This window comes from Cupressus sempervirens, chromosome 1, assembly GCF_028749045.1.
Source record: "Cupressus sempervirens isolate cs-2001-9-10 chromosome 1, ASM2874904v1, whole genome shotgun sequence".
NCBI classification, from domain to species: Eukaryota; Viridiplantae; Streptophyta; class Pinopsida; order Cupressales; family Cupressaceae; genus Cupressus; species Cupressus sempervirens.
The window spans coordinates 599,912,207-599,939,708 of NC_143118.1; the positions used below are offsets into that span (position 1 = coordinate 599,912,207).

The following is a 27,502-nucleotide window of genomic DNA, read 5'->3' on the forward strand; positions in this document are numbered from 1 at the left end:
TTATTTTATGGTGATGTGTACCCAAGGGAGACATAAGGGGTATTTTAATATATGTTTTATATATTACACATCTTTTATCCCACATTGCCCATATGAGTTGAGCGGACCCTTGGAAATAGAATAAAAGGAAGCATTTGTGGCTTCATTAGGCAGGTTGAATATGAGAAGAAATTGGTGTGTGAGTTGCAGCTCCGTTCTTGGCATTTGAGGACGTCTATCCTCTCTTGTAACATTCTAGACGTCATTCCCTTGGGTTTGGCCTTTGGAATTCTTTGTTATTGGCTTCATTATCAGGCAATTTAGTTGCATTTCTGGCTACAAGCAGATTTGGTATTTTGCTCATATCTTCTTCACCACTTGTCTGACGCTTATGCTGCTTGGAGGGAATGGTATTATGAAGGTAGTGGACTGATTGGAGGACAAAGTATTGTAGCAACAAGTTCGTAAGCATGGGCTGGAGTATTATGTCAATACTGCTGAAGTAATTAGTAAGTTGATAAATCTGCCATGTATTTGGTTTTATGAATTCTGAAAATAACATTTTATTAGCAGCAGTTCATTTCCATTTTGCATATCATTGTAGTTTCTTTCTTGTTTATGTTGTATGATACCAATTCCATGCACGAAACACAACAAACAATAAACATTTGATTTCCGGAGTTATAAGGGGTTTAAAATATTAAACAGAGAAATAAGAAGTTGAATGCAAACTGTTTGACATAATTCCTTTCAGCAATTTGGTTTAGTTTTTGGGACATACAGGGGTGCCCATTACAATTCAATGGTTGAAGGAGATCACAACAATATGTTATACAATTTCTGAATAAATTGCTGAGGAAAGCAGATACAATGAATAGCAATATTTCCTTGTTATTGATATGTTCTTCATTGCATTTGTATCAATATAAATATGAGATGGAATGGACATGTCACCGTAGAGACATGACTCTACGTGGCATGAGCCACGTAGGGTCATGTCCCTACGTGGACATGATTTATTCATAGCTAAACATGTGTTGAGATCATCATATTTGTTAAGGCCCGATTACAACCTGGGCAATAACAAGACAGGCCCGATATTAATCTGGGCACTCACATTTGATACAAACCCAATTACAATCTGGGTGATTATGATAGCATCAACTCAATATGAGTTTGGGAGACAATACAGATGTAATCTGGATGATAACACAATCTATCAATGCTCGATAATATGAGGCAATCACAGAATATATATACAGTCCAATTTGGACATGAGTATGATATCAATCTTGATCTGATCATGTATCTTCGATGTCAGTGACCACAGATGTAAAACATCATATCAGATATATATATATATATATATATATTTATTTATTTTTTTTTTTTTTTTTTTTTTTTTGATATGATTATATACTGGCATCAGTTTATCAGATCCAACTGAAGCTATACTTTAACAGATTGACAGGTGGATATCATCCCAATGAATTGCAATTGGTTTCTGAAACCCGATTGCAAGACACATTTTACATATCATATTATGGACACACATGCAATCGAGCTTTTGAAACCTGATTGCAAGCTATCCTTTGCACATATCCAGTCGTGATCTGAATCCCATTTGCAAGGAAACTTTCCCTTTGCTAACATGCAATCAGGTTTCTAGGAACCAATTCCATGTAAGTTCATGCACTCCTATAGTTGCAAATCAGGTTCTAGAACCCAATTTGCATGATATTTCCTTCTGCATTTGTCATTTGGGTTTTAAAACCCAAATTGCAACTTTACCAAACTTAGTCAATTTTGACCCTTTATTTTTGGGTTTTCCCTGTCTTTACATGGATCTTGTCATGGATTTGTCCAACTCTGGGAATTCTTCAATCCATTCCTGCAACTCCACTCCAAATACCCATATCCACACATTAGAACCAGATGACTCTAAGGTATGAGCTCCTAGGTGAAAATATGAAGACTCCAATGGCAAAGAGTGCTGGCAACAAGACGTACCTCCAAACAATTAGTTTGTAATTTTATTTCGACATATTACATTAAAAATTGTAATTACATACGATCTCAGCATAAGTCAAAGTAAAGTAGGACTGTACTATGGAATAAGTCAAAGTTAGTTGTATCTCTCCCCACTTTTTCTTGAAGCCCCTCTACTGTATATATGAGGGTACTTATTGTAAATAGGCATCTTTTGGAAATGCAACAAAGCTCTGCAAATTTGGGAAGCACTATAAAACTTTGATATTAGATGTTAATCAAATTCCAATCCATAAAAGAGGCAAGTTGCTTTTAATCTTTGTGATGAAAAAAGTTGTTATGTGACAACATTATCCGGAGTTCATTGTGAGTATCGTATGTTATCTAAAAGGAATTTAAACTCAATCTTGTGGTCTTTGAGCTGCTCATTGAGTTTAAAACTAGCTTTATATAATCAAACTAAGAAATAGCTTTTAGTCTTTCTGTTGTCTTTATCTTCTACATTTGTGTGTTTAAGGTGTAGTGCACGTTGGAGTCTTTGAGCTGCATGTATATTTCATCTTTGTTTCTGACACTTCATAAGAAATCATGGAAAGTCTTTGAGCATTCATGGGCTTCTTGGATACTAACTCTTCTAGATTGTATTTAAGAGATTACTGTAAGAAAGAATCATCTATTCTGAAGAAAGAGAATATGATGAAAGAAAGAATATATATCTTTAAAGGAGAATATGGTGATGGTAACACCCTATTGCTCGTGTAGTGTAAATAATCGTATTTAAGTATTTGTTGTTTTCAGTAGGGGGAGCCTCCCCTTACAAAGAGGAGAGACTATGTCTTACATACCATAGTTGCAACTACTATTTCGCTATTGGTTGAATCAAATCAGTTGCAAAGTATTACTCAACAAGACATATATTCATTGATGCTCACATGTTATCCACTGTAGAGTATCATAATGGAATCTTATTCTAGACTTACTTGTTGAAGAGGAATAGTTGTAGACCACTTTCTGAGGGCAATCTTTTGGCTATTAAGGCTTGATGTGATCACTTTCTTTGTCAAATTTGGGACAATCGTGTGATATCAAGTTCTCTTGGAGCTGTTAACCATAGTGTTGCCCTTAAAATGATCCCACTTTATACTCAACGCAAAAAGTTGTAAGAATGAAACTGGCACTAGTGTTCTGGTTTGCTTGAGAGGTGGTGGTGACCTATTGGAAGAACAGATGGAAGTAGTTGTAGAGTTACGGGATGCAAACTTTAAAGCCAAGCTTGTTTGCACACCGACACCTAGTCTTATACAGCAATATGAGTATTGAGTATGGAATCAAATGGCTTGTCATATTAAGTGAAAGTAATCGAAATGGGGATTTTCTATAATGACATTTCAATTCATTAATGAATTAATATTATTATGTTTACAGGAATTCATTGAGAGGAATATTTTATTGTGAAACTTTATAAAACTCACAAATATAAAGAGGCAGTTATCTCCAAGTAGTAGTCATCAGAAACTGAGACGTCACAGGAGTACTCTATTTATGGTGAAGATTAATAAGAAAGACGAGATTATTTTTCATTCTGGAAATACAAGAGAGATGGCAGTGAATTTTCTTTTTAGACACAATTTTTTGAGCAGGGGTGTGGAGCCTGTGAGTTCTCTAATATTATCAAGGAATATAAAGGTATTTATTTGGAACCTTTGTGCTCATTTGTGTTTCCTTTTTTCTTTTCATGTTTTGTGTGATCTGCAATGACACTTTGATGTTTCACCTGTTATATCAGATTATGGATGTGTTCATTATATGACTAGTGAGTCTTCAGTTGTTCATATTATCTAAAAGGAATTGTTATTCCTCTCTCTGATAATTCTTTGTGGATTTGGAGTGGGTGACCTCTGTGTTGTTTGTCTCCGTTCCCTTTTATTCTAAATCTGCAAATCACATTAGTGGCATTGCTATATGCATATATTAGTTTGCATTGTCTGCTTTTTGGTTAAAACTTAAAACTAAAAGCATACCTTAGAAAATCAAATTATATTTTATGAGGGAGCCACCCCTCTCAAACCCAGAGGAAGATCACCAATGTAGTGGTGATCTGTCCAACTATTGGTAGGATTTGACTTAATTTGGTGGGTAAATGGAGTTAAGATCCAATAAATTTATAAAAACAAATCTGTTCACTAATAGATAGCAAATTCGAAAGGCAAGGAAAACACAAAGTTAGATGGTTAGGACCGTATCAAATTAATGATATTCTTGGTGTAGCATTGACTTGAACAGAATCATCAAAATTCTGAATAGAATTGACTTGAGCAGAAGTCAAGATTTGGAAAGTTGGCAAGAAAGATAAACAATTCAGAGAAAGTCTAGCAAATCCTACTGCATCTCGTCGTATCAAGTCCACGAAGCACGCAATTAGGAAGATAGTATCTAGGATAGAGATATTGTGTCCAGCTAATGTCCCATCCCTTATATATAATATATTGAAAGATGCAAATGACAGAAGAAGCTTGTAGTAGAGCTGTATAGAGGAAGACATATGATGTATAAGGAGATATAAGGATGTATACGATGTACTGAAATAATATAGATATTTTGGAGTGTCGATGTTCTTTATGCTCTGTTGGAATCAACGTCTCACCCATGTTCCCATCACATGGCTGAATCTGGGGTATAAACTACAACACTGAGAAAGTACTTAGGACTCAAAACTTCATTCTGTGTTTCCCAGATTTCTTGCTAACACCTATAAGAAATTAAAATAACCTACTTTTTTGAGTGTTTTTCTATTGTTTTTTTTGTTTTTTTTTGTAGCTTGGAAGGTGGAGCTGCTTTAAAGTAACTCAAGTTGGATATTTAGCAACAGTTTTAGTTTTTATTCTTTAATAGGATAATTATGAGTTTGTGAGGTTGCCTAAAGCAAGAGTGATTCTATGTGATTTTAAAGCTAAAGAAAGCAAGGAAAGTTTCTTTTCTTGCAAGCTAAGTAAAGCAGTTGGGCTCTATATATGTAAAGTTGTAGCAAACTCTAATGTATTCTAGAAGAGAAAGTTTGTTGTTAGATTGAATAGAAGATCCAACAGTTGCAAGATTTTCCCCAAACTGGGGTTTCTTGGATATATCTATGTTATTGTCTATGTGCGTTTGGCTTATGTTGTTTTGCTTCCGATATTTAGTTTCAGTTAATTATCCCAGAGTATTTAATTGTTATAAATTAGATAGAGTTTCTTTCTGTGAATTTATTGTGCAATTAATCTATAACTAGGTTATGAGAAATTAACATGGTATCAGAGCTCTAAACTCTGCATACATAGCCAAGATTTGTGACACAAATTTCTGAAGAAAAAAATCAGATTTCTTTCTCCAAGTTTTCTTGTCGCTATGGCAACTTGTGTTCGATACAAGGACAAACTTGAGGGTGCATCTAACTTCTTGTAGTGGAAGGTTCGAATTACATTTGTTCTCAAGGAGAACAGGTTGTGGACTATGCTAGTACAGTAGTGACACCGCCTTTGAATGATCCTATTGCTTTCGATTCACATTAAGTCGCGGAGGGCAAAGCTCAATGTAACATCCAATTTTTCCAGGTCTTAATTAACAACTAACATAACAAAGAAATACAGTTATTACTTCATTTCATAGAGAAAACAAGTAAATCAGTTTCGTTCATATGAATGAGATTAACGGTTAAAATCAGTTAAACAAAATTTCTTATCTAGGAATTGAAAACACCATCAATGAATTTACTTTGGAAATTAAAACAAGCATACCATGGAATTTGAACCGAGAATTCATTGTAGGGATGCTTCTGCAATCACCCAGATTAGTCCACAAATATCACTTATGATAAATTGACGATTAAAATCAAATGACGATTACCATTAAATACCACTATATCAAAATCAAATGACAATTACCATCAAATACCACTATATCATTTAGGGCATCACATACCACTGTTTCAATTAGAGCATCGATTACCATTGGATCATTTAGGACATTAGATACCATTGTATCGCTTAGGGCTTCAGATACCACTGTATCATTTAGGGCATCAATTACCATTGGATTATTTAGGGCATCAAATACCACTGTATCATTTAGGGCTTCAATTACCACTATATCATTTAGGGCTTCAGATACCATTGTATCATTCCTTTCCTTCCGATTTGCTAAACTGTGGCATTAACATAAAATTAGAAGATATGCTCATAATCATTATTCTTATATATTGAAAAACTGAAATAACAATCCTATAGATATATTTCATATTCAATTAGAAGATCAACCGATCTAATTGGTTGCCAATTATATTGACGATAAGAATTGCTTTCATTTTAAGAAATAACTATAACAATGATCCAACTCATTTAATCTTACCTTCTACTTGAATATACATCATAAAGTAAAAATACAAGTTTCCCACAAATATTTGAATGCATAGTTTATCTTTGTCGGATGCACGTCCGACAACTTGGGGAGAGGTGAAACATTGTCAAGGGTTTAACTGTCATATCCTCCCCTATTTTTCCCAAATAAAGAAACTTGCAAGCTACTTTATGATATCAATTAATTTTCTTAATAACTCAACATAGCATTTTTGTCAAACACTTGGCACACATACTACAATATATAGGAAAATCTGAAACTTCTTATTTGCTAATTAAATATTGATTTTTGCCATGTATTGTGCTCATACAATTGTTTAACATGCTGCAACAAATATCAATCTCGTATTCAACAACTACAATGCAAAAGTATTAAAATTTGACAAAAAAAACCTAGAATTAGTTGTTGTAGTATTTTTGCAGATGTAGTTGGCAGCCTTCCAAACCCTCAAATCAGCAAGAATAAACAATAAACTTGTTGCAAATACTGTTCACGCACTGTAGCAAATTCACTATTCATCCGCACTATAGCAAAACACTATTCATCCGTACTATAGCAAAACACTATATGAAACCCAGTATGTTTGGAAACACCGTTAATCCTCTTAACTGTGTCTTTCAACAGCGAAGAGAATGCTAGCAAAGAGGGATTTCGTCCTCCAAGCCCGATAAACAAATATCCAACAACATAACATTAATCTTCATCCAAGCATCCTAAAAAGAAGCTCTTCCATTTCTTTTATAGTGTTCTCACAAGAGCTCAGTCCTTCGTTTTCTCAATGTGGGATAAAACATAACTCCCTTTATGTAACTTATGTCTCCAATGTGTTATAAAATAAAGGGGACTCTTTTAATTTAAATATTTCTCACAAACTATAGTCTATGCATTAATAAAGTTAAATATTTAAATTTAACTTTATAAAATACCTTTATTAATGCATAACAAATCTTATCAATGATAAACAAGTCTTCTTGTCAATTTTAAACAATTACTATCGACATACCGCTGCTACTGGATGTCCGACCATGTCCAGGATGACTTCCTATAAATAGTAAGTATGCCCAAAGTTGCCTCAAAACCCCTCAGAAAGACTTGCAACTAAAACTATCTAGGCCAAATGGCCACTAAGTCCCTTTAATGTCCTGGTTAGCCTACGAAACTGTGGGGAAAAAGGCTAACGACAACATCATGCTATGAATGCTAAAAAGGGGACATTACAGTCTACCCTTCCCAAAATTGCTTGTCCTCAAGCAATTTCAACTCTAGATGCTATAATATCTACTCATTTTCCCAAGTAGCATCCTCCACTGGTAGATTCCTCCACTTGACCAAGTACTCCTTGATGATCCGCCTGCGAAGCACCCTCTCCCTGGAGTCAAGTATAGCCTCGGGAACCAAGATAAGCTCTCCCTCATCATCAAGAGGTGGCAATACTACTGAAGGCACCACATTGTGGCCCAATGCCTTCTTAAGACGTGACACATGGAATACATTATGCACTTTACTGTCTGCAGGCAACTCCAACTCATAAGCTACTTCACCCACTCTCCTGATTACTTTGAATGGTCCATAGTAGCGTGGTTTCAATTTCTCTGCTCCACTCTTCTTGAGAGAGAACTGTCTATACGGCTGTAACATGAGGTACACCATGTCTTCTACCTCGAAAGACCTCTCAATCCTGTGCTGATCAACATATTGCTTCTTCTGATTTTGTGCCTTTTGCAAATTTTCCTTCAAGGATCGCATAATGTCTTCACACTCCTGCAAAATATCCTTGGCCTTAGGCACCCTACTGTCCCCAAATAACAAATCCAGAAAATTAGGAGCGTCATACCCGTACAGTGCCATGAAAGGGGACATTTGAATAGACATATGGAAAGAGGTATTATAGCAGTACTCCCCTAGATGTAGCCACTTCACCCAAGCCTTCTGCTCTCCTGCAATGTAGTTTCGAAGGTACCCCTCAACCCATTTATTCACTACCTCTGTTTGCCCATCAGTTTGGGGGTGGTAACTGGTACTCGGAGTTAGCTCTGTTCCACACAACCTGAACAACTCCTGCCAAAAGTGGCTCATAAACCTACTATCCCTGTCGCTGACTATGCTCCGTGGCATCCCATGTAATCTAAATACCTCTCGAAAGAATAGCTCTACTGTCTGTACTGCTGAATATGTGGACGAAATCGCAAAGAAATGTGCAAATTTCGTCAATCTGTCTACCACAACAAAAATACAATCCCGACCCTGTGCCTTTGGAAGGCCTGTGATAAAATCCATGGAAATGCTATCCCACTTCTTCTCTGGTATAGGTAGGGGCTGTAGTAAACCGCCTGGAAAGGAATGTTCCTGTTTGTTCTACTGACACACTGGGCACTCCCTAACGAACTGTAGCACTTCTGATTTAAGCCCCTTCCAAGTGAAGCGCTCTCTCACCTACCGATATGTCTTAAAAAATCCTAGATGTCCTGCTAAAGGCGAATCATGAAATGCTCTCAAGATCTTTTGCTTCATGGCAGACTCGGGTACCAACTAAATCCTTCCCTTGTAAATGATCAAATCATTTACAACAGTGTATCGACTATCCTGAATAGCTCCTTTAATAACACTAGATGCCCAACTATCCTTGGCATACTCTACCAAGATCAACTCTCTCCAATCATCCATGACTATCCCAACAGCAAGCAAATGAGGCCTTCTGGATAAAGCATCTGCGACAATATTTTTCTTCCCTTTGACATAGACTATGTCAAAATCATAGGCCTATAACTTACTCACCCATTTCTGTTGCCTGTCATTAAGATCCTTCTGTCCAAGGAGATGTTTCAAGTTGTTATGATCTGTTTTTACTGTGAATCGGCTCCCTGCTAAGTATTGCCTGAACTTAGCTAGCACGTGCATGATTGCTAGCATTTCTTTGTCATAGATGTTGTAAGTTCTCTCAACACCTCGTAATTTCCTGCTCTCATATGCGATGGGATGTTTGTCCTGCATGAGAACAACTCCTACGCCCTCTCCCGAGGCATCACACTGCAGCTCAAAAGGCCTAGTGAAATCCGGAATGGCTAAAACAGGACATGTACTCATCAGCTCCTTGAACTTGTCAAAACAATCCTGAGCCCTCTCTGACCACTTGAAACTGTCTCTCTGTGTCAAATCTGTAAGTGGTGTTGCTATCTGTGAAAATCCCTTCACAAATCTGCGGTAGAACCCGCAAAGCCCAAGAAATCCCTTGAGTTGTGAAGTGTTCCTCGGCGGTGGCCAATCCAGAATGGCCCTGATCTTGTCTGGGTCAACCCGAACACTTCCTGCACTAATAATATGCCCTAGATAGAGCAACTCTGTCATCCCGAACTCGTATTTACTCATCTTGGCATATAATGACTCCCTCTCTAGAATGCTGAGCACTGCATCAATATGCTTCAAATGTTCCTCCCAAGTACGGCTGTATATCAGTATATCATCAAAAAAAATCAACACAAACTTTCTCAATTGATCTCTGAACACTCTATTCATACAGGACTAGAAAGTGGCGGGGGCATTAGTCAACCCAAAGGGCATGACTAAGAACTCAAATGTCCGTAGTGGCATCTAAAAGTTGTCTTCTCCACATCCACCTCTCTAACCCGTATCTGGTGGTAGCCGGATCTCAAATCAATCTTAGAGAAGTAGCAGGCACCGTGCAATTCATCAATAAGCTCATCAATGCGCGGAATAGGGTATCAGTTCTTGATTGTCTTCTTGTTTAGCTCCCTATAATCAATGCACATCCTCATTGTACCATCCTTCTTCTTCACCAATACTACTGAAGAAGCGAAAGGACTCTTGCTTGGCCGTATGTGCCCCATGTCAATCAACTCCTTAATTGCCTTTTCTATCTCATCCTTATATCTCTTTGGATGGCGGTAAGGTGTGATGATAACTAGCTTAGCCCCTTCCTCTAACTCAATAACATGCTCGATTCCCCTATCCGAGGGTCTCCCTGGAGGTATCTCACCAAACACCTTAGTGTGTTTGGTTATTATTCTCTATACATCAGGTGGATACTCCTGTTTATGCTGCTCTGTCACCTCAGGCATTACTCTGAACTCTGTTGTCCACTGCACCTAGTCGTGTCTCAAGAAATTCTGCATCCGCTTGAGTGACACCACTCGAAATCTCCCATCTGACAAACCTCTGAGCACTATCTTCTTACCATTTGCCTCAAACCTCATTTCCATTTTCTGGAGATTAAATGTAAACTCTTCCAGAGACTTCATCCAATTCATCCCAAGCACCATATCCTGATCACCAATGTTGACCACAAAGAAATCTCCCACCATGTCATAATCTTCCAAACGAAGCTGCAAGTTGGTGATTTTCTTGGTACAGTCGATTTTGAAGCCATTGGCAACCATCACCTTAAATCCCCTATGCTCCTCTGTATGTAGCCCTCTGCGTGACACAAACTTCTCATCAATGAAGTTATGTGTTGCCCCTATATCAATGAGTGCCACAAATCTTTGTCCATCCAAAGTACCCCTAACTCTGAAAGTGACGGCCTTCTGTATACTGGACAACTCAGCTATCATGCTATCACTGCGTACTTCCTCATATGAAGAATTATCATCTCCATCTGATTCTGATGACTGCTCTGAATCTCGCTTCACTGACTCTTCGGCTGAAAAGTATTCCATCTGCTTAGCTTTTGCTTTCAATGGACACTTATGTGACAAATCCCAAGGCTCCCTGCAATGAAAACAAAGCTTCTTCTTCCTGAGATCATTAAGTGTCTCATTGTCCAACCTCTTACTTTCCTCCTTAGGTGGCTGAGCCTCTCTATGAAAAGGTTTACTGTCCTTATCTTTCCTCGAAGGGAAACTCTTTGCCTGGAATTTATTTTTAGAAGCTGAAGAGGAATCCATGTCACGAGCTTTCTTAATAGCTTCCTGCAAAGTGGGAGGGTTGAGAGCTTTAATCCACCCTCTCAACAGATCAGCTAACCCATCCATAAATAGAACTAGCATCCTCCGTTCAAATACATCTGTTACTAACACTGCAAGTTTTTGAAACTCTGAAATGTATGTTTCCAATGATCCCCATTGTTTAAGCTGAGCTAACTCCTTCTGGATCCTTCCTATCAAATCGTTCGATCAGTCTCTCCGTAAACTCCACATATGAGGTAATGTGTGCATGTCCCATAATGACCATACCATGGTGCCACCACTCGTGTGCTAACCCATCCAGATGAATTGCTGTATACTTAATAGCTTCTTCCTCAGGCATAGGGTTCAATTGAAAGTATGTGTCAAGCTTTTGAACCCAAGCTCTTGCTATAGACTTCCCCGAGCCATCATAATATGGTGACTGAAGTTTCCCTACTTTCTTTCGTAGCTCATAGCTCTGGTTCCTGTCATGTCCACGTGGCATATGTTTCATCCACACATCCATATACTCCCTAAAGGTAATTGCAACAGTAAAATCTGGACCTCCGGCTTCCCAATCTCTCCTCAACTAGTCCTGTATGTCAGTGATTTGGGGCTCTGGTACGGGCTGCTCTCGAGCTCTAGGAGGAAATGTGGGAATCATGGGCCTCGAACTCACTGTCCTAGTTTGCTGGGGTGCATGACCGAAATTGTTCCCAACTTGTTCGCCTCCATTATGTGTCCCATCTTGATTATTACCATTCTGATTATTTCCTCCACCCACATTAGCATTCAACCCCATTTGACAAGCCATCATCTGCATCATAAGCTCCAATCTCTGACTCTGTTCCTGTGCTCTCTGCTCTGCTAATCGTTGTCCCTGTGCCAAGGTGTCTAATACCTGTAAAAATCTTTCCTTTTCCTGATTTGGACCAGCATTCCCGCCTTTGCCTAATCCTGTATTCCTGTCATCTCGGTCACCCATATTGTTGTCTTGATCAAAGAATACCTCCTCTGTGTCTGTATGATTGGATTCTATGTCCACCTGCACGGATGAACTAGACTGTTTGCTCTACAGGTTTGAAATCCTATTTTGTCTTGCTCTGGTACTGGGGAAATTATAAGGCCCCTGCCGCATGTTCAAACATAAATGCTCTGATTTTAGTGTTTTGACATTTCGTCAAACACTTTCCCCTCTATCCGACTGTTCCAAATTCCCTATAAGACCCCCACAGGATGGCAGGACTTATAGCTCTGATACCACTGTCATATCCTCCCCTATTTTTCCCAAATAAAGAAACTTGCAAGCTACTTTATGATATCAATTAATTTTCTTAATAACTCAACATAGCATTTTTGTCAAACACTTGGCACACATACTACAATATATAAGAAAATCCGAAACTTCTTATTTGCTAATTAAATATTGATTTTTGCCATGTAAATGTGCTCATACAATTGTTTAACATGCTGCAACAAATATCAGTCTCGTATTCAACAACTACAATGCAAAAGTATTAAAATTTGACAGAAGAAACCTGGAATTAGTTGCTGTAGTATTTTTGCAGATGTAGTTGGCAGCCTTCCAAACCCTCAAATCAGCAAGAATAAACAATAAACTTGTTGCAAATACTGTTCACGCACTGTAGCAAATTCACTATTTATTCGCACTGTAGCAAAACACTATTCATCCATACTGTAGCAAAACACTATATAAAACCCAGTATGTTTGGAAACATCGTTAATCCTCCTAACTGTGTCTTTCAACAGCGAAGAGAATGCTAGCAAAGAGGGATTCCGTCCTCCAAGCCCGATAAACAAATATTCAACAACATAAAATTAATCTTCATCCAAGCATCCTAAAAAGAAGCTCTTCTATTTCTTTTATAGTGTTCTCACAAGAGCTCAATCCTTCGTTTTCTCAATGTGGGATAAAACATAACTCCCTTTATGTAACTTATGTCTCCAATGTGTTATAAAATAAAAGGGACTCTTTTAATTTAAATATTTCCCACAAACTATAGTCTATGCATTAATAAAGTTAAATATTTAAATTTAACTTTATAAAATAGCTTTATTAATGCATAACAAATCTTATCAATGATAAATAAGTCTTCTTGTAGATTTTAAACAATTACCATCGACATACCGCTGCCACTGGATGTCCGACCATGTCCAAGATGACTTACTATAAATAGTAAGTATGCCCAAAGTTGCCTCAAAACCCCTCAGAAAGACCTGCAACTGAAACTATTTAGACCAAATGGCCTCTAAGTCCCTTTAATGTCCTAGTTAGCCTATGGGACTGTGGGGAAATAGGCTAACGACAACATCATGCTATGAACGCTAAAAAGGGGACACTACATTAACCACCCAACCTCGGACCATAACTTATCCCCACACAATCTCTAACGAGAAAGGCCCTCCCTACCTGGAGTAGACATGGAACATCTTGTCATCCCCTGAGCATCCTGGTATCTAATCACACCACTCAACTTGATAGCATGAGAATACAATAAACATGACCATGCATGAGCTATTAAATGATTTCTTTTAAAATGATAAACATTGTTGTATCACATCTAATTCTGTTTTCATGTTATTGCAGATTCCTTTCTCTCACCTCTTCACCTTACTTGGTTATACAGCCAGTGAGTCCCAGGTGCTTGAAAGATTATGAGCACTCTGCCCTTTTACGCTTCTTCACCATTTCATGGCTATATTGCTAGTGAATCCCAGGTGTTTTGGAAAAGTTATGAGCATTTTGCTTTTAATATATTTTATCATAATTTGTGACAACATAAAACTTATTATTGATATCAGCAACATTCATGAAGGTTCTTATTACGTTTTGAGACTCCTCTTTAAGAGATACTACTCAACTTCTTTTAAGATAGTTTTGGATACAATGAAGTAAAAAGGAAGCTCAATATAATTCATAGGGGATATTCAACAAGTTAAATAATATGATCACTATCATAAAGAAAGAGATTCCTAAGCTTGGCCGGTTACAATAGAAAATGTATTTAAAATCATTGAAAGGTAACTCGTGACCTGATAACTATTGCTTGAAGAACTTGCAATCTGATTGGCTCCCTCTCGTTGCTTAGGACGTCATCTTCAGAGCTTATACCTCTGATTTCTAGCCGAAAATACTTGCTCGGCTAAGGGTAAAATCACACTGTCTAATCAAGGTTTAAATCGGTAATTGCAAAGGGTATTGACGGAAGTAAAAATACTGACAATGAGATAGAGTCCGATGCTATAGAAGCAAGGAGTTTTGAAGACGATACCAGAAAGAAATTCGGAAATGTAGACAAGGGTGTCCGACTCCCCTCACAGCTTCCATTTTTAAAAGTCTAGCTGTGACTTCTTGGCTTCCACTGATTAAAAGACTATATGTAAATTCATATTGCCAACTGTTTAAATCAATTGTAAAAGAAAGGAAAATAAAAAGGTTGGAAGAAAGAGTTGGAAAGATTATAATTTCAACTATTATTATAATATACATATATATATATATATATATATAATAGTTAAATTCTATTCGAAGAAGTAAAACCTAGGGAAAGATGGCTGCGATGGAAGGCTTGGCTCGGACTGCTAGGGCTTGTATGCCATAGCCCAACCTGCAACTTCTCTACTTCCTATGTCGTTGTGCAGGCTGGTTTTCTCATGAGCTACTGCGGTGGGGAGTTGGGTGGTGATTGGGGTGTTTCACTCGTCCTTGGCCGCGGGTAAGGGTCTGCTGCCGAGTGTTGGGTTATTCTGCTGCGTCGTGGGTGGGAGTCTAAGGCAGTGTAGGATTGAGGGGCTTCTGCCCCTTCTTTTCCTTGTTGGATTGCTAAGTCCAGGATCGGGGTGAATGGGGGATCTTGGTGTCACCTCCCCTCGGCCTTCTGGTGAAGATCTGGAGATGGGTGAGCCGGTTTCGGGGGTGCATGCCAGTAGTAAGGTTATGAAGGGCAAATCCTAATCAAGGGAAGGAGAATCCTCTTCGAATGGAAAGCTCCGACTACAAAAAATTAATGGGTGCTTGCAGAAAGCCGAGGTTCGGCCTATTCTAGTCGTTCAACCTGAATAGGTTTCGAAGGATGTCAAGTACTAGAGTAATCATGCTCTTATATGCAAATTTTAGGGCCTTCGCCTTTCATTGCCGGTGTTGGATTCCTGGGCGCGTCGGGTGTGGAACCCGGAAGGAGATATGGAGATTCTATTAGCAACTAATAATTATTTTATGGTTATATTCTCTTGCATGTCGGATAGGAATAAGGCTTTTAGGTGGCCCTTATTTCTTTAACCAGGTGGGGCTATTCATCAAGCCCTGGCACATGGGCTTTAACTCTACTGAGCAAATCCCCTCTCAAGTTCCGGTCTGGATCTGCTTGCTGAGACTTCCTTTGGAATTCTGGAGGGAGGATATTCTTCATTCAATTTCGATGCTTCTAGGAAAACCTGTGGGATCGGCTACACAAACTCAAGTTAGTAAGGTAATTTCTTTTGCTCACATTTGTGTTGAGGTTGATTTGAATAATCCATTGCCAGATTCTATGGAGATTTGTATGGGCTCAGTTTCCTGCAGTTGGATTACGAGACCCTCCCATTTAGATGCAGAATCTGCCATGAGTATGGTCACCTTCTATGCCGATGTCCTAGATATAAGAATCCCTCCTTGGATGCTCCAGGTCCCCCTAGGGAGTACAAGGGAAAGGCTAAAGCATCTAATGGACCTGTTGACAGTGAGGTATTTACTCAGGTTAAATCTCGTAACAAGGGCAAAGGTAAGAAGAGAACCTGGATGGATAGGCGGACTAATGGCACCTTTAACAGGTTTGATGCGCTTGGAAACATGGTCCAAGAGGAAGGTATCCCAGTTGAGCTCTCTTCTGAGGCCAATATTCAGCAGGAGATTCATGAAGGGGATATGCAGAGTGAGGATCAGATTCTTGGTACAGGGGACCTACAAGCCGAGCAGTTGGAAATTGTAGTGCCCCCTCCTATTCAAGATATCGGGGATCTTCATGGAGCATAGGGTTCACAGGGACCAACTGTGGTGTCCAATGACCCTCATAGGCCTAAGGGGACATCTGATTCTATTAAGGGTAATAAGGCTCCTCTTGCTTTGGGCATTCAACAGAAGTCTTTCAAAAAAGGGCCTTTAGATAAACCGTTAAAAAGTGGTAGGAAGACTGATCAGGAGAAAGTGAAGATAATGGGTGAAAATTTGGTGGAGTCGGGGCCTGTGTGACCCATCGATTCTCATTTCTTTCATCCGCATAAATGATTGTGCTATCATGGAATGTAAGGGGGTTGAACAGCATCCCCAGACAAAAAGTTGTTCGTAGATTAATTGAGTCTCAGTCTCCTGATATGCTCTTTATTCAAGAAACTAAGCTTTCACTGGATGGTTTGCCTAAGTGTGTTGCGTATATCTGGCCCCATGGCTCTTGGCAGGGGGTGGGTGCCTTGAATAGTTCTGGAGGGGTGGCTTGCTTCTGGGACCCAAGGAAAGTCTTCCCATTATGGTGGATCTCCAGTCGGTCATCCATTTCTCTGATTGCCACTAGCTTTGTGAGCAGAGAAAGGTGCTTCTTATCCAACATTTACGCTCCTACGGATTTTGCAGGTAAAGTTCAGTTATGGACCCATATTAGATTCATTCATTCCCTGGAACCTTTTCTTCCATGGATCATGGCAGGAGATTTTAATGCAATCATTAGCCTGTAGGAAAAAAGAGGTGGGCTAACTAGGCTGGATCACTCGTCTAATCTGCTTAGAGATATGATTGGCTCATTATTTCTCATTGATGTGAAGCCAAATAATGGTGTCTTTACATGGAATAATTGGAGATGTGGTGGTGAGGCTATCTCGGAAAGGCTTGATAGATTTTTGGTTTCATGCTATTGGATGGATAACAGGTGGATTACCAGTTCTGAAATTCTTGACTGGAAGGGATCAGATCACTGGCCCGTTAAGCTTTCCATCACTTCATACAGGGTCACCAAGAATCCCTCTTTCAAATTCTAGTTGATGTGGCTCAGAGACTTGTCTTTACCTGATCTTATGGTGGGTTGGTGGTATGAGGGGATGCCTGATCATGGTACAGCCATGTATACTTTCAGTAAGAGGCTTCAACATGTGAAGTACAGGCTTAAGAGATGGAATAAACAGTATTTTGGTTATCTACATGTTCAGAAGGCTACTGCTCAAACCAAGCTAGATAACATTACCCGTCAAATTCTTGACCAGGGGTTGAGCTTTGAGATGAGTGAAGCTAAGTCTCTAGCTCTTACGGAGCTAGAAGAATGGGAGCTTCGGGAGGAGATTTTCTAGAAGCAGAAATCTCGTATTGATTGGCTTTAGGAGGGGGATAGGAACACTGCTTTTTTCCACAATTCCGTTAAGGCACGACGGCATGGGAACTCTCTCTCCTCTCTTGTCTTAATAGATGGAACTTAGATCTTTTCTTGTGAAGATATCTCTAGGGAAGTAGTCAATTACTTCTCTGATCTCTTTTCTAGGGAGGATCCTGGAGCTGGGCCTGAGGAGCGAGACATCTTGGATTGCATCCCTCACCTTGTCTCTACAGAAATGAACGAAGCCCTCTTAAATTCTATCTTGCTTCCAGAATTGGAGAAAATTGTGTTTAATATGAAGAAAGGTAAGGCCCTGGTCCAGATGGGTTTCCGATTGAATTTTTCCAAGAATTCTAGGAGATAATAAAGTATGATCTCCTAGATGTTGTCCAGGAATAAACAAATGCTGAAGTCTCTGAACTCTACCTTCTTGGCTCTCATACCTAAGAAGGAAGGAGCTAATAGGTTGGGTCAATTCAGGCCCATAGCATTATGTAATGTTGTTTATAAGATCATCGCCAAACTGATTGCTAAGTGGCTCAAGCCATTCCTCGGTTCTTTGATCTCTGCTGAACAGGGTGGTTTTGTTGACGGAAGACAAATTTTGGATGGAGTTGTGATAGCAACAGAGGTTGTCCATTCTATGGCCACTTCTAAGGAGAAGCCAAGGCTTATGATCGGGTGAGTTGGGAGTTCTTACAGAAAATCCTTCCGATTTTTGGGCTTGCAGTGGAATGGGTCAAATGGGTTCTAAGCTGTGTGACCTCGTCCTCCTTCTCTGTTCTCATTAATGGAGAACCTTCTGAGTTGTTTGGTGCCTCTCGGGGACTTCGGCAAGGTGACCCTCTATCTCCCTACTTGTTCATTATCATGGCAGACGGTCCTGGCAGATTTTTAAAAGCTCAGGTGCGGCAGGGGATTATCCAAGGTTGGAGTCGGAGTAATAACCTTCCTTCATACTCTCATCTTCGGTTTTTGGATGATACTAGATTGATGGGCATGGCTAGAATCAGTAAGGCAGTAAATATCAGGAAAGCTTTGGATATCTATTTGAAAGCCTCAGATCAGAAAATTAATGAGGATAAGTCTTCTATTTATTTCTTTAACACTCCTCGACCTATTCAGAACAGGATTGCTAGAATTCTTAGGTTCCAAATTGGCTCTCTCCCTCTGATGTATCTTGGGGTCCCTTTGTCCTTGGGTGCTCAACGGAAGGATTACTGGCAGGGGATTTTGGTTAAATTCAGGAGTAAGGTTAGTCACTGGACTTGTAGATGGTTATCTTCTGCTGGGAGATTGGTTCTGCTAAAGACTGTGGTGCAGTCTCTTCCCATTTACAGGTGTGTTGTGTTCAAATTCCCCCTTCTAATTTTGTGAGAGACTTTGATGCTTTATCTCGGCAATTCCTTTGGTCTGGTAGTCTTCTTTCCTTCGAAGTGGAGCCTAGTCAAGTGGGAGTATGTGTGTAGGCCTAAGCATGTGGGTGGCCTCGGGCTTCGCTTGATGGCTCTAGTTGTCACAACGTTGGCTGCCAAATTGTACTGGCGATGGTGTAACAATCAAGATCAAGAGTGGGCCAAGATTCTCACCCATAAGTACTTTCCTGGTGCAGATTGCTCTGAGGTGCCACGACTTCCTTTGGTAGGTAAAGGCTCTTGTACTTGGAATACTTTGAAGAGGGGAGCACAACTTGTTAAGGAGGGGCTCTTCTGGATTTGTAACAGAGGCTCGGATACTCTGTTTTGGCAGAACTCGTGGGATGGCCATCCTCTATTCTTTCTAGCTTTCCCCAACTTCTCCCCCTCTCCCAAGCCTTTACTAATGCTGGGTGGCTTAAGGTGGAGCATTTTAAGATTGTTAAGCACTTGGGGCAGGTTGAGATGACTTGTTGGAAGGATTCTCAGGAGTGGCCAATGGGTGGCTCTGTTGAGGATCGTGCTCTCCTCTCTCGTGTTCTAGAGGATAGGTTTTGCAGCTCTCTCAGTGGGAGGGACAGCTTGGCTTGGAGTCCAAGTCCAAAAGGTAAATTTACAGTGGCTCAAGGCTATGCTATTCTTGGCAAGAACCTTCACGGTCTGGCTGAAGTGCATTGGTGGAAGAAGGTTTGGAGCAGCTTTTCGTGGCCCAAGTGTCACTTTTTCTAATGGTTGTTGGCTCAGAAGAAATGTCTCACTTGGGAGAATCTCCGCAAACGAGGTTTTCAGGGTCCCTCGATTTGTGTTCTTTGTTTGCACAATGAGTGTGTCTCCCACTTGTTTTTTCTCTGCCCCTTTTCAAGAGGGATATGGCATAGATGGTGGGAGGCTTGGGGTCATGGTTGTATTCATGCTAATTCTCTTATTGATTTCTGGGAAAGCTTGGGCAAACCTCTAGCGAAGACGTCTTTCTTACAGGTTGCCTGATTGGTTGGTCTAGTCTTCATTCTCTGGAACCTTTGGCTGGAAAGGAATAGCAAGATTTTTTGTGATGCCAAAATTGGCAACTCCCAATTGTGGAAGTTGATTCTTAATAGGCTCTAGGAAACGATTTATGCAAAGTGTGATATGTCTCTTAATATTGATCCTAGGATCAAGTTATTGTGAGGAATTTGAACCTAGATGATAACTGTCAAGGAGGCTTTCCTGAAAAAAGACTGAACCATGGTAAGAAGCGAGTGTGTAGAGATGGGAGGTGGTCCCCTCCCCCAACTGGGTTCTTGAAGATCAATACAGATGGGTCTTCTAGGGGCAATCCTGGACATGCCGGTATCGGGGCTATTGGTAGAGGCGATGATGGTGGTGTAGTTTTTCTCCTCTCTGTTTACAAGGGTCAACATTCTAATAATCTGATGGAGGCCCTGGCTATTAAGGTTGCTATTGAACGTGGCTGCTCGTTAGGGTGGCGGAAGTTCATCTGTGAGTCTGACTCACAGATTGTTGTGAATATGTTGAACAACCAGAGGTTGGAAGATGTTAGCTGGCAACATGCCTCTTTAGCCAGACAAATTCTTAATCTCTATAGGTCCTTAGACTCTGTCTCCTTTCGTCATATCCCTCGCAAATGGAACAGAGTGGCAGATTGTCTGGCTAAGTGGGCTTCAGAGAATGTGGGTAGATGGGATATTAAGGGTAGGGATGAGTTACCTTCTGAGTACTATGAGATTATTGATCAGATGCTTCTGGAGGACAGGAGTTTGTAGTGTTGTTTTGGGCCTTTGGCTTTTGCTCTGTATCTTGATTTTGATTGAATAAATTTTTACCCCTCTTTTTTCAACAAAAATATATATATATATATACGTTCATGTTAAGTATATCAATGGGGTGACATAATTTTATTAAGTTATTTTAATATAATGGTGTCATTTCATTTTTATATTTATATGTTCGTATATAAATATATATAATAATAATAATATGATGAAAGATCAACTAAAATCCTTTGAGGTATGTTTTATATTTTAATTAGATTATTTAATTACATTATTTTATGTTTTAAATTATTTATTTAATAGCTCATGCGATTTCATCGATTGTATCCTAATGTTCAAGTCGCTAGGTCCTCAACCCATTTGCCCAGTGATGGTGATGCCCCTGTGCCTAATTATTTTCTGACAATGCTTACACCCCTTCGATATGCTTCCTACAAGGAAATTCTCCGCAATTAAAATCATATTACCATAACAAGTTATTTAATCATAAATAATCATAACGGCTAACCGCCTATTCAATTCCATGAATTCGTGATAAATAAATATAACAACTAACCATCTTACCATTTCGCATGATTATAACAAATTTATCTGTCAACTGACTTCATGTGAACCACAACGGCTATATTTTAAATTAGGTCAAAATTGGGATGTAATACTCAAAGAGTAATTCTTGACGGAGTGAGAGATCATTTAATTCATCATCTATTAGGGAAAGACACTGCCAAGGAGATGCAGGATACGCTCAAAAGACTCTATCAGAGCGACTACCAGAGTCATAAGATGATGCCCAATGACGAATTGCATAATACCAAGATGTCCAAAGGCGAGAGTGTGGCCTCTTATTTGTCCAAGCTGACACAAGTCAGAGAAGAGTTGGCTGTTGTTGGAGAGATGTTTGCTAAAGATGAGCTGGTGTGTATAGCCTTAAATGGTTTTTTAAAGCACTAGGAAGTTTTTGTCAAGTTTTTGGCCGACAAAGATCGACTACCTGATTGGGCAAGACTTTGGGGTGATTTTGTTCAAGAGGAAATCTGTGAAGGTTCTCATTAAGGAGACCAGACAAAGAAGAGTCAAGACGAAGAAAATCTCGCTCTTGCCAGCAAGGGTAAGAAGAAGTTTAATAAAGGGAAAACAGAAGGTTCTTCTCAAACGAAAGATCTCAACATGATAAAATGTTTTTGCTGCCATAAAATGGGTCACTATGCCAGTCAATGTCCGAATAGGAATGAGAAAAATAAGGACAATCAGAAGAAGCAGGTTGCTGCTATAGCCGAGGTGGACAAATTTGCATCATGATTTGAGAATGAGTTTTCACTAATCGATTGTCTCTCAAGCTCAATTGCCAATAGGGTTTGGTATATTGACAGTGGGGCTTCTTGCCACATTATGGGAATTAGAGAGTGTTTTACCAAGTTGAAGGAGAAGAAGTTGAGCTCGATGACAATGCCAAGTACCATGCAACTGGTATTTGCACTATCAAGTTTCAAAAAGATTCTGGCAAACCCTTGTTGGTGGAAGATGTGTTGTATGTTCCTGGAATGACAAAGAATTTAATTTCAGTTTCTACTTTGGAAGACAAGGGTTACATCGTAACCTTTGAAAGGGGAAAAGTTTATATTTGTCTCAAGGATTCCAAAGTTGCAAAAGTGATTGTAGTCAGGCATGGCAGCTTGTTTCAGTTACAGTTTGAGCCTACACATGCATTGGTAAGCAATTGTAGAGGGCAAGGAGAATTATGGCATAGGAGAATGGGTCATCTTCATCATGGAGCACTTAATGTGCTCAAGGAAATAGTGACGGGACTGCCTGAGAACAAGACAGAAAAGCATGAGGTGTGTAAGGGTTGTGCTCTTGGGAAATATGCCAACACCAATTTTCCAAGTACTGACAGTAGATCTGAAGGGATTTTGGATCTTGTACACTCAGATGCATGTAGGCCTATGTCAACAAGATCCTTCAATGGGTATGAGTATCATGTTACTTTCATTGATGATTTCTCCAGGAAGACATGGATATATTTTTCGAAGAACAAAGATGAGGTCTTTAGCAAGTTCAAAGAGTTTAAGGCTCTTGTGGAAAAGCAAACAAGGAGAAAGATCAAGATACTAAGGTCAGATAATGGAGGCGAGTATACCTCGAATGTCTTCAAAAAAATTTGTGCTCAAGAAGGTATCAAGAAAGAGTTGACAGTTCCGTACAACCCTCAACAAAATGGGGTTATTGAAAAAAAAGAACAGGGCTATAGTTGGAGCAGCTAATCTCCCATGCTTCATGCTCAGGACTTGCCTTGGTTCCTATGGACAAAAGCTTGCAATACAGCTGTATATTTGCAGAATAGGAGTCCTCACAAAGTGTTGAGCAAATTGATTCCAAAAGAGGCATTTAGTGGTAAGAAACCAGATTTGGGCCATTTTCACATTTTTGGGTGCCTAGTGTATTGTCACATTCCTGTGGAGAAAAAAACAAAGTTAGAACCAATTGCAGAGAAGGGTATCCTTGTTGGGTACAGTGAAATTTATAAGGCTTAACAGATTTACAATCCTTTCCTAAGGAAAACAGTTGTTCGCAAAGATGTAAGGTTTGAGGAGGAGAGGGCTCTTCAAAAGTCTAGCAGCTTGATCAATGAGGAGGAGCAATCATCCACAATTGAGGTAGCACAAGTTCCTCAAACTTCAGTCACTCAAGTTGGAGAGCAAGGCAAGCAAACCGAACAGGATGATCAGGAGTAACAAAGAAATCCTCAACCTCGTATCCCTATTACAGAGAAGAGGAAAAAAAGGCCAACCAAGCAAACTTTGAGAGAGGCTCAGGAATATGTTGGTGATCCACAAGATTCAGTTAGACAAAGAAAGGCTCCCAAATATTATTCTAATTATGTGGCACTTGTGAGTGAATTGATTGAAGTAGAGCCTTCCAGCTTTCAAGAGGTGTCCAAGCACCAAGGTTGGAAGGATGCTATGGTAGAAGAAAAGTTCCCCCATAATGAAGAATAGCGTGTAGGAGGTAGTACCACGACCAAAAGATAAGTGTATGGTGGGCTCAAGATGATTGTATAAAATTAAGCATTTTGCAAATGGTGGTGTGGAAAAGTTCAAAGCTTGTTTTGTGACTAAGGGGTTTTCCCAAAAGGAAGGAATTGACTATGATGAGACATTTGCCCTAGTAGCCAGGTACTCTTCCATAAGAGCTATAATTTCTATGGTTGCACAGATGGGGTGGAAGATTCACCAAATGGATGTTAAAACAACGTTTCTCAATGGAGTAATTGAGGAAGAAATTTACATTGAGCAGCCTAAAGGATTTGAAGCACATGGGAGGGATTCTCATGTTTGCAGGTTAAAAGAGCACTATATGGACTCAAGCAGGCTCCTAGGGGATGGTATTCACATATTGACAATTACATGCACAATGTGGGCTTCATCAAAAAAGAGGCAGATTCAAACATGTATTATGTTTGGGTGAAGGGTGAACTTCTCATACTGTTGTTGTATGCTGATGACTTATTTCTCACAGGGGCAGAGGAGCTCATAACACATTGCAAGTGAGATCTTGCAGGAGAGTTTGAGATGAAGGATTTGGGGTTGATGCACTACTTTTTGGGATTAGAGTTGTGGTAGAAAGAGGGAGAGATTTTCCTTGGACTAGGGAAATACTTAACTGATATCTTGAAGTGATTCGGGATGGAGAACTATAAGCCCATGTCAACACCACTAGTGACCAATTGGAAAAAGATTGATGCTTCCAAATCGGAGGCAATGGACCCTACTTTATATAGACAATTGATAGGCTCTCTTATGTATCTAGTTAACCCTAGGCCAAACATTTGTTTTGCGGTGAACTCTCTCAGTCAGTTTATGGTGGAGCTTAGATATGTGCACTAGATAGCTATAAAGCATGTTTTGAGATATCTTTGAGGCACAGTTGATTATGGACTAAAATATATTCAGCAAGATGGAGTTAAGTTTGACGGGTTTACTAATGCAAATTAGGCAGGCAATACAATTGACAAGAAGAGACAAGAAGAGCACTTCAGGGTGTAGTTTCAATTTGGGATTAGTTGTCGTCTCTTGGTACAACGGGAACTAGAAGTCAATTGCACGAAGTTCTGTAGAGACTGAGTATATGGCAGCCAGCATGCCTACATGTGAGGTTGTTTGGCTTCATAAACTTCTTGTTGGGCTCTTTGATCAGAAGCTAGATCCTACATTCATTTACTGTGATAATTAGAGTTGCATCAAACTTTCTAAGAATGTAGTAATTCATGACAAGTCCAAGCACATTGAGATCAAGTGCCACTTCATCAGAGATTGTGTGGAGAAGAGAATTGTGAAACTCCAGTTCATTCCTTCAGAAGAAAAGATAGAAGACATCCTGACAAAGGCTTTGATGAAGAATAAGTTTATATTCCTCAGGGATTAGCTAGGTGTTGTGCAAAACATCTTCCTTGCTAAGAGGGAGTGTTGTTTTTTTGTTTTTTTTGTAACTTGGAAGGTGGGGTTGCTTTAAAGCAACTGGAGTTGGATGTTTAGCAACAGCTTTAGTTTTTATTCTTTAATAGGATAATTATGAGTTTGTGAATTTACATAAAGCAAAAGTGATTTTATGTGATTTTAAAGCCAAAGAAAGCAAGGCAAGATTATTTTCTTGGCAGTTGGGCTCTATATATGTAAAGTTGTTGTAGCAAACTCTATTGTATTTTGGAAGAGAAAGTTTGTTGTTAGGCTGAATAGAAGATTCAACAGTTGCAAGTTTTTCCCCAAATTGGATTTTCCTTGGTATATCTGTGTTATTGTCTATGTGTGTTTGGCTTCTGTTATTTTGCTTCCACTATTTAGTTTCAGTTTTTTAACCCAGAGTATCAATTGTTATAAATCAAATAGAACTTCTTTCTGTGAATTTATTGTGCAATTAATCTGTAGCTGGGTTATGAGAAATTGACATTTTCAAGATTGTTTTTTCAACTTTCGATGCCTTGGCATCGGTTTCCATAATCCTTTCCAACCAATCAAGCCCCTCGATAGGTAAAGAAATGCTTGCATGTCTTCTTTCAACCCGATAGGTAAAGAAATGCTTGCGTGTCTTCTTTCAACTTGATGAATCCAAGTTGATCGTCTTCGGGCCTACTTTTTGATCATGCTTTCGACTTCTTTCTTCCTCTTCTAAGTGTATATCTACTATTATAAAGGAACTAACTTACCTTTTCTGCACGCATTACTTGTTTTAAAATAAGCATTAATCAACAAAATAGATCGCACTGCTAGCTACAGATTCCTTCAAAAAAGCAAGGGGAATTTGAATCTCCAAATCTAGGTAAGATTATGACCTGAACTTTTGATATCAAAAATTCTGGCACTCATTCATACCTTGCCAGACGGACGGTTGGCTTATCTGGAACCACCAAGCGGCCCTTTATTGAGTTCTCTGAATGGCTGACATCCCGTACGAATTCAATATCGCTAGCAGAGCTGATGACAACTTCCTCTTCTGAAACACTTGAAGAAGCCTCAGCCATTCCTGATGCACATTCCGATTCTTGATTATCACCAGCAACCTGAGATACAAAATACCAAGTAGTTTAAAAAACAACAACCAGTTCTCAAATACTCATCTATGTTGTAGTTATTTGTGACCCTAAATTTATCAAGAAAAACCTAAGCGATCTCTTAGCCAATTTGTTCTTATACAAGAAATTATCCCTCGAACAATAATTCAAGAAATGTTGCTCTGAAAGTATCGAACACTGTTTAGTGGCGGCTTACATCTGGTGTTGCATTTATTCTGAGCAAGTGGTTTCTTAATTCCAATCTGGATGTCATGTTCGTCGGTCTCAATTGAGTTTTCTGCACAACCCATGTGCAGTAAAACAGCTACTCCAATCACCAAGAAAAAGCTAATAATGGCAATTATATTTGATATACCTTTTGCAATGCAATGCTGGAAACTTAAACCATAAACTATCCTTGCTACTCAATTGGCAGACAACACTGTACGGCAGTTCTTAATTCAAATATTTGAAATAATAATAAAGCCTACAGTTAATAGTCCGCATTCGAATACAACTTCCCTGTTCATATGGATTTCTCTCTTGCCAAATCAATCTCAGTTTAGAGACTGACCTGGTTTATCTGAAAATGGAATCGTGATCTCAACGAGAATTTTGAATAAGCTGAAATTTTTGGTTTTTGGAGGGGTAATCCTTCTCCGAACGGTAGCGTTGTGCTTCGAAACATTCTTAAATTACCATAGCCAAACATTTACAGGGGAATTATAGATTTTGAAAAAAACTTCTCGTGCAACTCGTGCAACAAAGACATGAAAACAAACATTTCTTCAGATTTTATATACTTCGAAAAAAGCTGTCGTATTACTGCGAATGAATGAAAGATAGAATGAAAAAGAGGTAATGGATTTTTATTTTTTTGGGTTGAATGTTTTTAAGAAATTATAATATCAAACATGGAAATAGTGGAAAATAATTTGGAGTGATTCTATTTTGATATGTGATGTTTTAATTTCAGCTATAAAAAATTGATTACGAGCTTGAAATTATAATTTAGGCTGATTAATAATATTTTATTTTAATTTTTCTATATAATAATATTAAACATAAAGATAATGGAAAATAATTTGGAGTAATTAAAATGTGATGTATGATGCTTTAATTTCAGCTGAAAAACTGATAAAGAGTTCAAATT

At 39.0% G+C, this 27,502-nt stretch overlaps 1 protein-coding gene across 2 annotated transcripts in view; it reads right to left on the minus strand.

Moving 5' to 3' along the window:
- TRANS11 (translocase 11) overlaps window positions 1-27,182 on the minus strand; it is a 167,935-nt gene extending 140,753 nt beyond the window's left edge. The window contains exons 1-3 of one of the 2 annotated variants that reach the window (XM_089832319.1): window positions 26,924-27,182; window positions 26,567-26,647; window positions 26,171-26,358 (exon numbers count right to left, since the gene is read on the minus strand). In XM_089832319.1, the coding sequence (XP_089688445.1) occupies window positions 26,171-26,358; window positions 26,567-26,647; window positions 26,924-27,061 (407 nt within the window). In that variant the 5' untranslated portion in view covers window positions 27,062-27,182. The remainder of the gene's footprint in view (window positions 1-26,170; window positions 26,359-26,566; window positions 26,648-26,923) is intronic. The other variant, XM_089832324.1, reaches the window with a different exon arrangement.
- Window positions 27,183-27,502: the final 320 nt, after the last annotated feature.